The sequence below is a fragment of the Poecile atricapillus genome, chromosome 6 (assembly GCF_030490865.1).
Source record: "Poecile atricapillus isolate bPoeAtr1 chromosome 6, bPoeAtr1.hap1, whole genome shotgun sequence".
Lineage (NCBI taxonomy): Eukaryota > Metazoa > Chordata > Aves > Passeriformes > Paridae > Poecile > Poecile atricapillus.
In genome coordinates this window covers 11,604,167-11,619,539 of record NC_081254.1, presented here as the reverse complement: position 1 = coordinate 11,619,539, position 15,373 = coordinate 11,604,167, and the positions used below count along the sequence as shown (strand labels likewise).

The 15,373-nt window shown below is 43.0% G+C and overlaps 1 protein-coding gene across 4 annotated transcripts in view; it reads right to left on the bottom strand.

Moving 5' to 3' along the window:
• Nucleotides 1-9,686: 9,686 nt before the first annotated feature.
• Nucleotides 9,687-15,373, bottom strand: part of SNCG (synuclein gamma) — a 36,480-nt gene continuing 30,793 nt past the window's right edge. For all 4 annotated transcript variants that reach the window (XM_058840711.1, XM_058840709.1, XM_058840710.1 and 1 more), the window contains exons 4-5: nucleotides 11,159-11,236; nucleotides 9,687-10,066 (exon numbers count right to left, since the gene is read on the bottom strand). In XM_058840711.1, the coding sequence (XP_058696694.1) occupies nucleotides 10,037-10,066; nucleotides 11,159-11,236 (108 nt within the window). In that variant the 3' untranslated portion in view covers nucleotides 9,687-10,036. The remainder of the gene's footprint in view (nucleotides 10,067-11,158; nucleotides 11,237-15,373) is intronic.

Sequence of the window (15,373 nt, the reverse complement as noted above, 5' to 3'; positions counted from 1 at the left end):
CAGTACTGTTGACTTGAATTAGCATCATTTTTTAAATCCACATTTTTTCCCGAAGCCAGACATTGCTTCTGCAGCCTGTCCAGCCACCTTTTCTACTCCATCTTGTGCTGTCTTGGAAGCCTTGTCAAAAGCTGCAAGAGAAGGAAAAAGATAAGCAGAAAGTTGGAAAAATGCAACATGGTTTAGTACTTATGATAGAAGAAAGGTGTTAAAATGACTAGACTACAAAAAAAGAGTGATATATCTCCAAAAAAAGATTTTGGACATTTTGCTGCTTCCCCATCTAACATCAACAGGTGCCCAAGCCTGCCCTTCTTGTTACATCCATGGAGCTGTGGAAGGTGTCAGCTTTTAGGGGATACTGCCAGTGCATTTTAGCTTTCATGAAATATTTTAGACCCCAAAATTGCTAATTCTCCCCTCATACTTGAATATTATTAAATCATTAAAAATAAAAAGAATCAGACTAGTTTTTAGTTTAGCTTAGTCACAGTCTCCAGCTGCAAGATGCCAACACTTTCTAGACAAGAGCTTTTCACCTGCAGGATCTGCAATGTTCGACCCCAGCTGCTGCCCCAGCAGCTGCTGGGATCCAGTGTAGGACTGGACCTGGACAGACCCCTGCCCTCAGGGCCAGGGTGGGGGGAGCAAGATGTAACATAGGGTTACTTAATGCTCTTGAAAGAAGAGCTGTCCCCACAAGTTTTCTAAATAGGAAGCCAATGTCTGAACGCTGTGCTTGAGACTCGATGGCCAGGGAGTGTCAGCTACAGTCTGCCTGTACCGTAGCTGTGTGCAGCTACTCAGCAACAGATCCTGAAATCCTTTTGTGAGATTTATAAAGGTTGTTATAAAAACGTTAAAGTTGTTATAAAATATTAAAGGTTATATAAAGTCGTCACTGAAACCAAGGAGTTTCAGGCTGAGAACACCTGTGGAACAGAAGAGAATGAGCACTGGCCGCTTCTGGCTTGTGTTGAGCTGCTCCATCTTAATTTGAACGTCATTGCTCCTACCTTTCTGGCTTGCATCTGTAATCTGGTTGACTGCATCCTGAGTGGCCTGTCCCAATGTGTTTGCTGTAATTAAGGTAAAACAAAATCAAAATCCTTTCCAGCTGTTCGCTTTTCTGGTTACAGGAATTCCGTACGTCAGTCGGCTTTCTGCACGCCTGCAGCAGGCTGTGTCCCTGGCAAGTCCTGGGCTGGTACAGAGCAGGCTGAGGCTGTGCCCTTCACAGGGCACCCTGGGCACTGTGTGCTGCCACAGCAGCTTGCTCCGAGATTAGCACTCACCTGGCACCTATGGTCAGCTGAGCAAATCAATGGCAGATAAGCAGGAGATAAGAAAAGATTAGCAGTGAGTTGGAATGATGACATTTAGCTGCAAGTTGCTTATTTAACACTACACTTGCTTTTATTGATTTTTCTGCCTTATTATGCTTGGGGTAGGTTGGCCATCTAATGTGCATTTTCACTATGGGCTGTTTGGGAGTAGGGCCTATTCTAAAATGGAAGAAAGTGCATTAAACAGCTGGACAGAAGAAGGGAGATTTTTACAAACAAGATATGAATAGAAGAAGAGGAGCAGAAACTAGAAACATCACAGATCAACTCCAGAATATGAAACATTAAAAAAGTGAGATACCTTGTGAATGTAAGATAGCTGATGGTTTATAAAGCAGCAAAGTGCCCCCTCAGTGGCAGGAATATACTCAGGATGCAGCAAAGACTATTTAGTTTTTCAGAAAGGGGTTCTGTCATGTTTGTGGGGCTACTACACATTTGTCCCCAGATGCATAAAACTGTAACTTTAATATAATCAATGATATTACTCATATATTATATATATGAGTATATATATAAAGGAAGTGTTTGCAGAATCAGAATCCAGAACCATATCTGACCAAATTATATGCTGGAAAGAGCTGCAGGCAAACCGGGTAAGGGATATACTATAAAAAGCTACTACAAGCTATACACATTTTGCAACTTTTCATTTGAAGGAAAAGCTTTTATGCTTTGCATTGAAAAGCTGTTTTCCAATGCCCAATGCTTATGACAACAGTGCTCAGCCTTAAAACATGGACATTGCTATGACAGAAATGTGGTGATTACTACTGAAGAACACAACAGAAACACGTCCTATATATTACAAACTATCCATTGCAATCAATGTAGTTATATTAACAGAAGACACTGACAGGCCAAGTGGCAAATGTTAATCAAAGCTTAATTCCAACTTACTTAAAGGAGAGCTGATTAAAAACCACCTCCGAGCATGAGAAAAAACCACCATGAGCAATGCAAATGCTACATATAGAAGGTTGTTATCACCAAAAAAAAAGGCTTCGCTGCTCTAAAAATATTAACATTTTGGAGAGTGATAAGAGTTTGACAATGCTCAGGAGCCACAGAGGGAGAAGTGGGTGAGTGGGTTGACGCAGCTTTGAGAGCCACAGATGGCCTGTGTTCTTCTCCAGGTGATGGCCAAAATTTGCAAAGTGAAGATAAAAGAGAAAGCTGTGTCCTGCTAGCACTGATGCAGCTACAAATTGTAGTATTTAGCAGCTAAGCCCCCCTCCAAATATAGAACAATATTTAATCTTTCTTACCAGCATCTTTTGCTGCACCTTCAGCTTGTTCCTTCAGTCCCTGGAAGCTTTTACCCGACATTGTGGCTTCTGACACCTGTTGAAAGTCCTCTCTTTGATAACGTTGAGCACCTGGTGATGTATAGCACACTATGTGATAGTGTCCTGACTTGTTCTGGTTTTATACATCTGCCAGAAGACCTCCTGATTCTTTTGGGGGTGACTGATACAATGGGTGGAGTTTGAATGTGAAGAATGAGAGGTGAAAATAGAGAAAAGCTGTTTATTTACCCTCCCTGATGAGAGGGTGTGCCCAGATTGAGATTTTTGCTCCAATGCACTGTCTTTGTTAATTTGTGCAGGTTGTTTTTTTTAAAACCAGAACTGCAAAAATACCTGTTCCACCATCACAGGCAGAGGAAAGCCACTGAAGTAAGCTTTACAGAGTGTTGGAAAACTACTGAAGTGCAGTGTGTGGGCATAGCCAACTTTCGTCCCCGCCGGGCTAACTTCCTTCTCCTTGCTTCAGTCCCTGAGCAGACCCTCATGAGAACAGAAACCAGCCCAAACTTGTTTCTGTTCTTAGAAGTTTTAATCACAACCCCCTTTTCCTGTCAGGTGGGATAATGTTAGATGGTGAGAGTTGTTATTTATGTGTATTTTTATAAGAAACTGCTAATCTGATCATCTTTCCAGCTGCCTGCTCAAGGTGGATTGCAAATCTCATCATCACAGAAGGCCTTGCCTGGGTAAAGCAGGTAACCAGTGCCAACACTAGCAGCTCTCAGAGGAAGGGAAGAAAAAAAAGAAGCCAAATTAACAAACTCACATTTCCCTACCGTGGCTTTGTGGTAAGATCCTTTTAGTTCAGAAATTATGTTTAAACTCACTTCCTTTCCTAGCATCACCACATTAATAAAAGTTTCTGGCTTTAACCTCTGGCATTTCCCAGGTTTCCACTAGCCTTTGGAGTTTACATTTCCTGCCATCAATCCCCAGTAAAAAGGTACTTTGTACAAATAAACTATTGGCAGACTCAGGAGCCAAATGGCTCTCTGGTTTTGTGGGGTTCAGGTCCCTTATTGCCTTTTCCAGGGTACAAAGAGTCTCTCTTCGGATGGCCACACTCATACCCATATTTTTCCTCCTGAGTAAAGATTTGTGTTGGTAAACAGGCATGAGAACAAGATGCCACAGATGAACTTGGGTAGGCACTGACCGTTCTCATAAGTTTAGGACTTCATTAGTACCCAAGTGAGGAAGAGTCACAGAAAACAAGGTTCCGAGCATTTCTCTGCTGCTCCTATTCCGCCTGTCATTTCTGAGAGCTCTTGTCAACTTTTGCACCACTCCTTTGTTATTTCAAACAGCAATCCTCTTCCCCCCTCAATGGCCCAATTAGACTTTTAATCATATATTCATATCAGGTGTCTTTTTCAATTCCTTGCTGATTCCTTTCCAGGAATGGTTTTCTTATTTGAATTTGCAAAAACTCAGATAAAGACACCCAGTACTGTGGGGCTCTGGCATTTTTTGAACCAAATCACTAACAGAGACCTACTTATTTTTCCCACCCAAACCTGAGAACACAGCCACAGCAAAGCCACACCAAACACATGGATTTCAGCTGTTCTTAGCCCATTAGGTAGTTTAACTTTTGTGTGAAGTGCTAGCGAAAGGCAGGAAGAAGCTCTCCAGAATCCGCCAGGCAGTTTGTCACAGCTCAAGAGAAGATGTGCCCAGGTTTCAGCAGCAAATACCTTCCAGATGCCCTTCCAGCTTGTTTCCACTGCTGGGTTTTCAGTGCAAGGGCCCTGCAAGTTGCTGGCTGGGTTATCCTGTCTGAAAGGGACACTGGGAGTTTGGGAGAGCTGAAAACTGAAGCACGCTTACATTAAGCATTAAACATGCACTACATTAGAACAATATTTTATAGGCTACTAGTCAGTGCAGGTAAATATTGCTCTCTAGTTCTGCTCCAGTAGATTTCCCCAGCTCCAGCTATTATTCTTCCAAGTAGAAATACCTGTTCAGCATTTTGGACTCAATATGGGTGTCTGATGTGTGCCTGTGCTTGCTGTACCTCCTGCTCAAAGCATTAGGTAGCATGAATTCCTGAGTAAAACCCACACTGCTGGCAGCATGGCAGCATGACTCCTTATCTAATGTAATCTTATCCTTAGCATTAATATCATTATCCTGATTGCAAACTGATAGAAAGAAACGTGAGCAAATTACTGTTGCCCAGACTGGCATGGCATGATCATTATAATGCAGTCCAGAGCAGAATGAAGAGGGATATTTGCATAGTATTAATTCCATATGATGGGACCAATAATCTGTGCATCAGGTGGCTGGCTGAGTTACAAAACCACAACAGAAAATTAATGGAATATATTGCATAATGTTTATCCACTCTGTGAGTTAACATTACTTTTTAGAAGACAATAATAAGTCTTTTGAACTGATGTTCGATATTAATTAGAGTGCTTAAAAATGAGGATCTGAAAGGGTGGAAAGTTAGTTTGGATTTCTGTTCCGTTCAGCTCTCAGTATCTGCTGAGGCTGCAGATCGAAATTCTGGTTAATGCCAGCTGGGGCAGGTACCACAGTGTGGGCAGAGCCACATGCTAAGGTGCCTCTGCAATTTCAGGCTATTCCAAAAGTTACTCCACCTGCTGATGCCAGGGTGCATCACTGACACAGGCCAGGACCAGAAGTTTGAAAGTGCCACCACCCCCAGCAGCACTGTCTGCTCACCTCTGACACATAACATGTCTGGCACCCTTCTCTGTGTCTGAGTCCTTGGCACATTCTGACCTTCACAGCCTGCTGCTTGTGATGAGCAGTTGTTTGTGTTTGGGGAAAAGAAACCCAAAACTGAGTCCTCAAGTGCTAGGAGTGCTCCACAACCCATGGCTACAGATATAGTTGGCAACTCCAAATAGGCAGCTGAAACAGCTGTGAGTTAAATCTGAAGCACCACAGGGAAATTAGAAATTGTTCTGGTTTCCTTTTCTTTCACACATCTTCTGTGGCATTTTTGAGCACCCTCTCATACATCAGTGATATGAACCTTTCTGCTCTATTACCTGATGAAGGTCAGAAGTAATTAATCAGAACTAGAGCTTATGTTTTATACATGGAAAGGGGCAAGTGAAGTTAATTTAGAAGTATTGAAATTTATTTGGGTTTTCTTAAATTTTAATTTTACCAGGGTTGAGATTTATAGATAGGTGTGGTATCCATCAGCAAGGTGAACACAATGATGTGTCAGGGCTAAAAAGTTTCACACAGACCACTCCAGAAGTTTACAAAGTGTGAGTGTTCAGCATTCATGGCTGCTAAAGGAGACTGATGATAGTGTGGAAGGGATGTGATGTTTGTGCCATGAAACAGAACTGTTTTAAGAAATGCAATGATTTGCTCATAGATAATTATTGTAAGTCATTTATTAGTCATTTAGGAGATCAAACTAAAGTTGTTCTAATTAAGTTAAATTAGGTGTTCAGTTCAAATATTGATATACAGGGAGAAAAGTAGGTTTAACTGATTATTCCTTTACACAGGTGGTAACATCCTCCAGGAATCATCAGTCAGCTCTACTTCAAAGCATGAGATCAACATAAGGCCAGGGCAAATAGAGTTCTTTACCTTCTACTTTCTCAATCTTGAGGTAGCATCCAGGTGAAGTGTCATGTTTCTACTGTCATCTGGAGCACCTGAAACCATCCTTAAATACTGAGGCAGCTGTGGAGTCTCACAATATCCTGCAGATTTAGGAATAGAAAAAACAAAAACCAAAATTGTCTGGTCTTACTTACAAAAGCTAGGAAGATGAGAAAGGCTTGACTCCCACCTTAAAATCTGGCATGAGACTGGGGAAATAAATAACTGGTCCTATCTCAGGAGGGCCTGGCTGGGAAAGCTGAGGATGTGAGCTGGGATGTAAAGTCTACCAGAGAGCTGTGTATATTTTCTAGGCACACTGAGAGGAGGGAGTGCTGTGGCTCTGCCCTTCTGGCACACAGCTGTGCTGCCCACCCTACGTGGGCTTAGTGCAAGGGGAAGGGTGGAGGAGCAGAGCTCCTTGCATGCTGGGATCCATGCGAAAAATCAGCACCAAAGCTTGACAGAGAAACTCTGTGCTGCTTCAAACTCGTGTAGGCAGACAATATTGTCTAATATTCAGAAAGTGCAGGTTTAATTTGAGCTTTTTCTGCTATGTTATTAACAGTATGGAGTATCTTGTGATTTGGTAAGGTTTCAATGCATTTATGAAACAGTTAAGCTAAGTTTCAATGTGTCAAAGAGGTGAGAATGTGATTTTATAGAGAACAGTATTTAAAAAAAACAGCCCTTCAGTTTTTAATTGGGAGCTTTGTGAATTCAGTTTTAGGACATGCATTATGCAGACACAAAAATAGGACTTTCAAATGAAGTGGGATTTTAAGTGTATTATTACCTGATTTGCATTTAAATTAGTGGAATGCTGTTTGGGATATTCTGTGGAGAGCCACTGCTTCCTCTCCTTCATCCCAGACATCTTAGAAAAATCAGGCCCTGCATACCCTTCAGCCCTTGGCTAGGACATAACTGGGGGGAGCTCGCAAAGGCTGTAAACTCTATCAGAACAAATCACTCAATAAAGCGTAACTGCAGTTTTACATGGTAAGGAAGTTTTGCTGTTACGAGGGGAAAAAAGTGTTTTTCAGCACTTTGTTGGTCACTTGTATGGTGAGGTTGATGCAACACTTGGCAGCAGCTGCTCCTGGCTCCCTGGATCCCCTCAGAGGTCAGGGTGCAAGTGCCCAGAGTAGTCACTGGGGACAGATGGTGGCCATGCTGTGCCTGGCACTGGGTGCTGTCTCATCACAGTGGGATTAAGTTAACAGCTTGTGTGACAGTGGTATCGCATGTACAAAGTCCTCTTAAATAATTCACAGGGTGAGATGAGTAAAAGAAATGCTTGATCGCCCAGACCTTGACCTGTCAGCAAAAAATGATTTTGCTAGTGTTTGCTTCCCTCAGTACTCACCTGGGACAGGGGGTGCCAGCACTTCCACAGTGAAAGTACCTTCTCCTGTGGGATGTTTCTGGGACATCTCTTCCACCATTCCACTTTTCACCTTCCATCACCTCTCATTACACTTGTCCGAATTCTCATTGAAAGCACAGACTTCCATTCAATGAACCAAACAGATGTACAACGATGTTTAGTTGAATAATTAATAGACAATATTTTCTCTCTTTAATGTAAGACCCTTCTACTTCAAAAGAAACAAGTATTCACCTTTCTAACCTCTGACAAATGTGGCTCAGACCTCTGGCTTCTGCTTCCCGCAGCTGGGTGACAGCCAGTCTGAGGAAGGGACAGGGATGAAATAGAGGCTCACTGAGCCATTGCATGGGCACAGCACTACCCTGTTCCCACCCACTGACACAGGGTACTCACGTGGGATCAAACTGCATGTCCTGGTCCTGTCTCCAAGACTTGTGACTGCTGTGACAGATGGATAAACACGCTGTGGGCTCTGACTGCCATGGGACTAGACCAGACCAGTGCAGGCACTGCACCCGCCTGGGCCCAGAGCAGTGCTCCCCCACGTGAGGGGCAGGCAAGTGCAGAGCCACATCTTTAGGAAACATTTGGACACTTCTGGTGCTCAAATGTTGGGCAGTGATCAAGCAGAATTTTCAGTTCCACAGTTCCAGATACAGGTGTGTAAATACTGGTAAAAACACTTTCCCTCCTACAGCGAAGGAAACACAGAGAGCTGCATGTGATCCTCCCAAGCAGCCACATAGCTCAGTGTGGCAGAGATGTGGCCCCCTATTCTTAGCTCAGTAATTACCATTCTCTCCTGGTTTAAGCCCTGGGAATCAGGGGCAAAGCCTGCTTGAGAGATGGGCATTTGGGGTGCAGCTTACTCCTCCTTTGAGTTACAGCCCTCTCCTGCCTCCCACACGTCCTACATAGTGAAGGCATTCACCTCCTTTTTTTTGCAGAACACTTTTTTGCAAAACACTTTTGTTTGTATCCCCACAAAGCAAAGTCTTTGAGCAAAAGGTTTTTTTGTCTCTCTTTGGCAAGCACTGAGAAGAGACTCTGGCCTCCTGCTGCTGGGCATGAGTATCTCTTTATGTCCTGTTACCTTGGCCCCAATTTTAGTAACTCTCTTTAATTCGCAGATATTTGCAGGACATCATAAAAGAGTATGCATATATCAGATACATCTTCCTTTGAGGTGCCTTGTTACCTCTGCTAGGGCTCTTCTGTTCCCTTTCTGTGTTGAGATCAAAGACCCACTGGAATGGAAATCCTGTGGTCTCTGCAAGGCAATGCTTTACATGCACTGTTATGCCCAAGAGAAGATGCTAGCACACTTGCTAGATGCTTCCATGCCACAGCAACTCTCTTCTGTAATACTTTCCATAGTCATCATCATTTAGCAGCTTAATGAAGATTATTGGTCTGATTTTGAAGCAGTTTAAATCTCAACAGTTTACACTGGCTTCTCCTGGATTAGTGGGTGCTCTTCCTGTAGGTAAATAAAAGAACCCTTTTTTGTATCCATACCTACTGATGTGCTTTAAACATAGCCCAATATTTACACCAATGAGCAACATTTTCCTGCTCTCTACCCTGGTGAATGTGGAGTGTCTCTGCTGCTTGCACTCAGCAGCTGATCTGCAGCCTGACTGAGTGCTGTAACTGATACCAGCTCCGTGTTTGTGGTGCACCAGCAGATTCTCCTTTGGCACCTGCCCTCACAGTCACACATTTCACAGCAACCCTTCCAGTCCCTGCCAGCAGCAGTGCCGTTCTGATCAGTTCAGTTGGGGGCCATGACATTTCTTTAATTACCTTCTGGCAGCTTATTACATCCTGGTGTCAGGACAGCTTTCTGGTGCAAACAGAATAAACTGAACTCAACATCCATTTCCCAATTCTTTACAAATCCTCCTTTACAACATGATTTAAGGCCCTTACAGTTTTGAGTATTCTAATACTGCACTTTTACAGAAAAATGTATCACTTTGGAAGGATCCACATTTTAAATGTGCAAACAAAACCAACAAGACAAAAAACTTGTTCAAACACCTTTTATTAGTTAAAAAAAAAATTCCACAATGCCTAGAGATCCCAAGGGCCAGTGCACATGGATGCAAGACACAGATTCGTGAGTCCAACCAAAATATACAAAGCGACTGGGAGGCCAGAAGGGAGGTTGGGAAAGACACACAGCCCAGTACACACCTGCACATTACTTACAATTACAGGAGTCTGGCATACATATATTGTACGACTGGTTTATGAGGCAAGTGCAAGACTACAGAGCTGAATGTAGTTAGTCTATGGACAGTGGAATTTTCCTGTTGTGGTGTCAGCTAATACTTCCATGTATGCTCTTGGAATGGTCTCTTTTGAGCAAGAATTCCCTAACTTGATGTATCACCTTCAATTTCACCCTGTGAGAGAAGACAGATAAGAAAACAGGTAAATATTTCCAGTGGAAAACATATATAAATAAATTTAGGAGAAAAATCAATGCTGACTGTCACCATGCAAAACCCCACAAACAGCTAGAAAATAATGAGGACCATAGGTGATGCAGAAAATAAATTAATTATCCATTCCTTCTGGAAACCATACACTCTCCTGCTGTTAGCTTAGGGGTTAGGGGAAAACGAGGGTGTGAATTCACATGTGGTGGAAGTCAAGCTAATGTGGGGTTCCACTGGCAGAATTGTCCTGCTTTGTGCTCCTGGCTCTGCTCCTGCCTGACCCAGCCTGAGATCAGCACTGGTGCAGCCATGCAGCCAGTGGAATTACAGGGCCCATTTCTGGGACTGGTTGGGGGAAAGTGGTAGATGAGCCTTTGGGGAACTTTGGGGAGCATGAAAACAGCCTGAGCTTCAGAAAGGCTGAAAACTGTGGGGTTTGGGTGCATGCAGTACTTGTGAAAGGGGCAGACAAAGGCCTTAACACTGAAATTGTAAAGGGAACACTACATGAGAAGCATTTGCCCCTGTTGTCCATGTTGGACAAAAAGTCCTGTTTGTTCAAGAGCTGAATTTGGCCCAGAGACTAATGTTTGATCCAGGGCTTCAGAAGAACATTGCAGGTACAACAGTTCAAAAACTAAATTAACTAATTTAAATACAGAAAAATCTATAGAAAACCCTAACTAGTTATCTAAATCTCTTCTAAAGCATGGCTGCAAACAGGAAAAAGCTATTCCATGTGATGACAGAACTATAGGACAGCATTAACTTTTATATGTGCATTTACATCCCAAAATCAACCCAGCAGTTTGCAATATGTAAATCTGTTACTTATGGAAAATTCCCAAGATAAGGAAGTGGCAAAAACAAGAACAGATGAGCTCAGGTTTTTGTCCAATAACTCAGGGAAGTGAGAACAGTGATGGGCTCCTTGCATGGCAGTTATAGAACCACGGGAGGCAAAGGGGAGATTCTGCCAGGGGGAAACCAGTAACCCAGCAAGATCCCCGGTGTGACACGGATAGCCCGGGGCAGCGGGGCCGTGGCAGCACTCACCTCTCCGCCAGCGCTTGCCGGGGCCCCCTCTCCCTCCACCCTGGGCTGCTCCGGTGGCTGCGGCGCTGCCAGGTCCTCCTGCCAAGTCACAAGCAAGATGTTTGTCCTTGCTGCCACATGCAGAGTCACTGCCCTAATCTTAGACAGACTGCGCGAGATGGGGCTGAGCATTACACACGCAAGCGAAACAACAGCTTTAATAGACAGCAGATACTGCTTGAAATCCATTTTTGTCATGCAGCTGGTTAGAGCAGATATCTATGAAAAAGCCAACTCAATTTCTTACAGCCTGGCTTAGGGTCTTTTTTGTACAGAAAATCAGATCTTCCTGTCACTAAGACCAGAGCTTTGATGTCTTCAGTGTGAAGACTTTGGGAGGAACAAAGAAATTTACGTATAGTAAGGCTATACCCAGCCTTTCCCTGCACTGTCTTACCTAAGAACTCATTGCATAGAGTAAAACTAATCGAAGATATAGCAGTACTGTGGTGCTGTTAATGTCATGCTTCAGATAAAATATCAGTATCAAAGGATGAGCTTTTCTTTTTGTTTGCATCCAAGCATTCACTGAAGTATTTTGGGCTCTTCTAGCTACTTGCCTACATCTTTCAGCTACCTCCCTATTCAAAGAAGAAGAGAAAAGGTTGCACTACCAGGCAATTACATTAAACACAATTTGGCTGCATGGGAAGAGAAGACAAAATCCTGACCATACTGGATGTGCACAGGGGATGGACAGATAGCAGAAATGCAGCTGTGTGGAATCAGTCAGTGAGAGCAGGGATACTCTCCCACATCTCCCAGAGATGGGACCTCTGTAGCCCAGTCCTAAATCGCCAGAGAACTCAACTAAATTAGAAAACTTCTCTGTTCCCTTCAAGCACACATGCCCAGCAGTTTCCCTTGAATGATCATCTTCCCACATGGAGTCAGGGCCACCATAGAGGAAACCAGAGACACATGTATTATGGAAAGGGAAAGTCAATGTTGCATGGAAGGCAAAGTTATGGATTTAAACATTTTGGAAACATAAGGCCACCACTTTGCTTGCTGCTGCAATGCAATGCAAATCAATGTCCCTGCCAAACCTACTGTAAACAGAACTTCATGCTCCATGTGTTTAGGGGACTCTACTTTTCCTTTTGACACATGTCCTTACTTTCCTGTCCAGTCACAACTGTTCTCATCAGGAGGAGAACATTCCTGCCATCGCTGCTGCTTTTTGGACAGGATTTGGGAAATAAAGGTAGTGTGAAGTAAAAAAGGAAAAAGTAGATGGAGTTACATAGATACAAGGTAGAACCCATGAAAATTTAATCTGGAAATTGAACTTCAGATCCATTTGTGGCAGCAAGGGGAGCCAGGAGGTGGAAGCACTGCAAACCTGCTTGTACTACCTATTGGCTTCCTGCTCTCCATGCAAGCTACTGTAAGATCAATCCACTGGAGACAGGAAATAGCCAAATACAAGCTGCAGCCCTGTACTGATGTCCGTCACAGATGCAGGCATTCCCTTCATCTCCCTGCTGGGACCAGAGCTAATTAGTCTGTTTATGGAGAGCATCATGTGCTACTGTCTCCAGATGAGAAGCACAGTGTGATCATCTTTTCCTAAGGAACATGCCCTCAATTTGCACTGTATTGTTGGCTGAAATGATTCTTGCTGGTACCAGCCTGAGCAAGCTCAGGTAACCAAATGACATCAAACTTGCACATCATGGAAGCCAGTTTCTCCTGCAGGGAGACCTGCAGCTCTCCAGGAGAGGCCACTGCTCTGATGGAGCCACTCAGCCACAGCCTTTTTGAAATGAGTCAACTCTCCTGCTGCCAGCAAACAGCTCACTACTCTGAATTTATGGATGCTCATTCAGCCTTAGGATCCAGCCTGTGGCTTTAAAGCACTTTACATTTGCATTTACATTACACTTTGCATATCTACACCTTAGAACTCAACAGCGCATTAAGCCAAAGCAGGTAAATAGCTTCAAATTATATTTTGAAGCTTTACAAACAGCTTTTTGACTATTAGGTGGAAAAGAAAGAAATCTCCAATGCAAGCCACTGACAACAGCTGCAACAGCAGATGTTTCTTTCATAGTGTTTTGCAGGTGCAATTTCACCAGCTGCTGTGTGAAATCGTGAAGGTCAACCAAAGGCCACTGCCTAAGGTGCATTGGGAAAAGTGGAGAACAGCTCCCAGGAGCACAGGGACAGTGCACTCCATCTTTCTACAGGGTATGACCACCTATTGTTCCAGTGGGCAGGGAGCTCAGCTCTGGGAGATGTGGAAAGAGTCCTGGGAGAGAGATACCTTTCTCAGGATCACCCTTGGGACACTGTATCCGAGAGCAATGGGTGGGCTGGAGAATCCCTGTTCAGCTATTGTGCTGCTTGTTAGATCCCTTAGATCGTGCTGTCTGCCAAGACTGCTCCAGAAGGCTAAAAATCAACCATCTATTTATAGAAAGGGAAGCAACTGAGTTTCTGGAGGGTGTTTCTAAACTATGTTGGAGGAACCAGCACAATAGCAGGATGAAGAGGTGTCAGGCCGTGTTAGGGATGTCGCCTCACAGGCTTTTTCTCACGCGCTTCCACCCCGCCCGGAATAGGGAGCAGGAGATGAGGAAGGGCTGCATTCTTCAGCTGGGTGTTAGCTGGCTGGGGATTTCAGGGACTGCTCAGGAAGGCAATAAACAGAGGAGGACCGTGTGGTGTAGGGGTCATCACTTGGGACAGAGACAAAAATTCCTGGGCACCAGCTGCAGCTATAACACTGACTCACAGAACAATGCTGAGCAAGAAAGAAGGGGTGAAAATCCAACTTCCTGAGGGGCAGCAGGACTTTCGCCATTCCTGTCAGTGCTCATCTCCTCATTAAAAGGGGTAACATTTTCTAAGTAAAAGGCATGTTGAAACCATGAAGCAATTAGTAATGCTCCTCCTGCTTTTCAAGGGTGAGCTGAATGTTCCCCCTCAGAAATTACGTACTTTCTTAGAGAAAAGTATTTTAAATGGAAAAAAAAATATTTAGTTTTTTAGGGGCTATTTTCTTCTATTTTTGGGGGGGGCAGTTGCATCTTTTTTTGCTAGTGAAGAAAGAAAAGTGAAGTACTTGAACATAATAGTTAAGTGAATCACAAGAACTCAGAATTCCTTCCAAGAATAGTACACAAATTTTTAAATATTTTGTGTGTTTAAAAATATACTTTTAGGTAGAATATATATACCACAGAAGATTTATATTTATATATATAATACAATATTTTGCTAAGGTTATATACAGCAGGTACATGTTCAGCTATCACTAATTAAAAACTCAACAAATTAAGACCTGCCATTTATAAAAATAATCCTGTGAAATGCTAAAGGTTCTTAAATAGACTGTACTATAGGCTTCTGGGTTTGGATATTTTAATAAGATTTTTTTTAATACTGATTTTAAAAGCCCAGAAATACTGGAAGAAATTAATTACAGTTTAATTCTCTAGGTTTCTCATTTTCACAGGTTCCATGAAAATCCCTTTTTCAGCTCTTCAGCAATTGACTTGTCTGCTGTCTGAGTTCATATATGAAGTAGAATTTATCCTTTTTATCTATATTATCTTCCAGGCCAGTGGGAGTTTTGTTGCTGTCCCCAAATCATAAGATTGTTTACATCCAAATAGCTTCCTTATATAACAGAGAACACAGTCCAAATATTGGATACTGGAATATACTCATCAAATCTCAGCAAGTTCAGTGGCAAGCAAGAGTCCATTATTATTATTATTATTATTATTATTATTATTATTATTATTATTATTATTATTATTATTTATTATTATTATTATTCTTCAGTAAAGCCAGAGAGGTTCTCTGGCAGCCTAATCTGCTACAAATTTAGGAGCCCTCAAAGGGACATCAGTTGCATAAGGTAGAGAGGTTCAGCCTCTTGTAGTGCTCTTGACCTTGGGTGCTGGAGCAAACACGATGCTGCCTGGCAGCATCCCCAAACCACTCCCTAGGAAAGCCTCAGGCAGCTTGGCAGGTCCCGTGGACGAGCTGTCCTGGACAGGTTTCAGGCTGAGTGTGCTCAGAGTGATGCCAACAGCTCTGACTAAGGGATCAACCCTTGACTAAAATGAGTGGACCCATGAACAGGACAGACAGACGGGCATGCAGGATTCCTGTCTTACTCTACAAATCCAGCTAGACTTTTTGGGTGGCTTTGTTTTT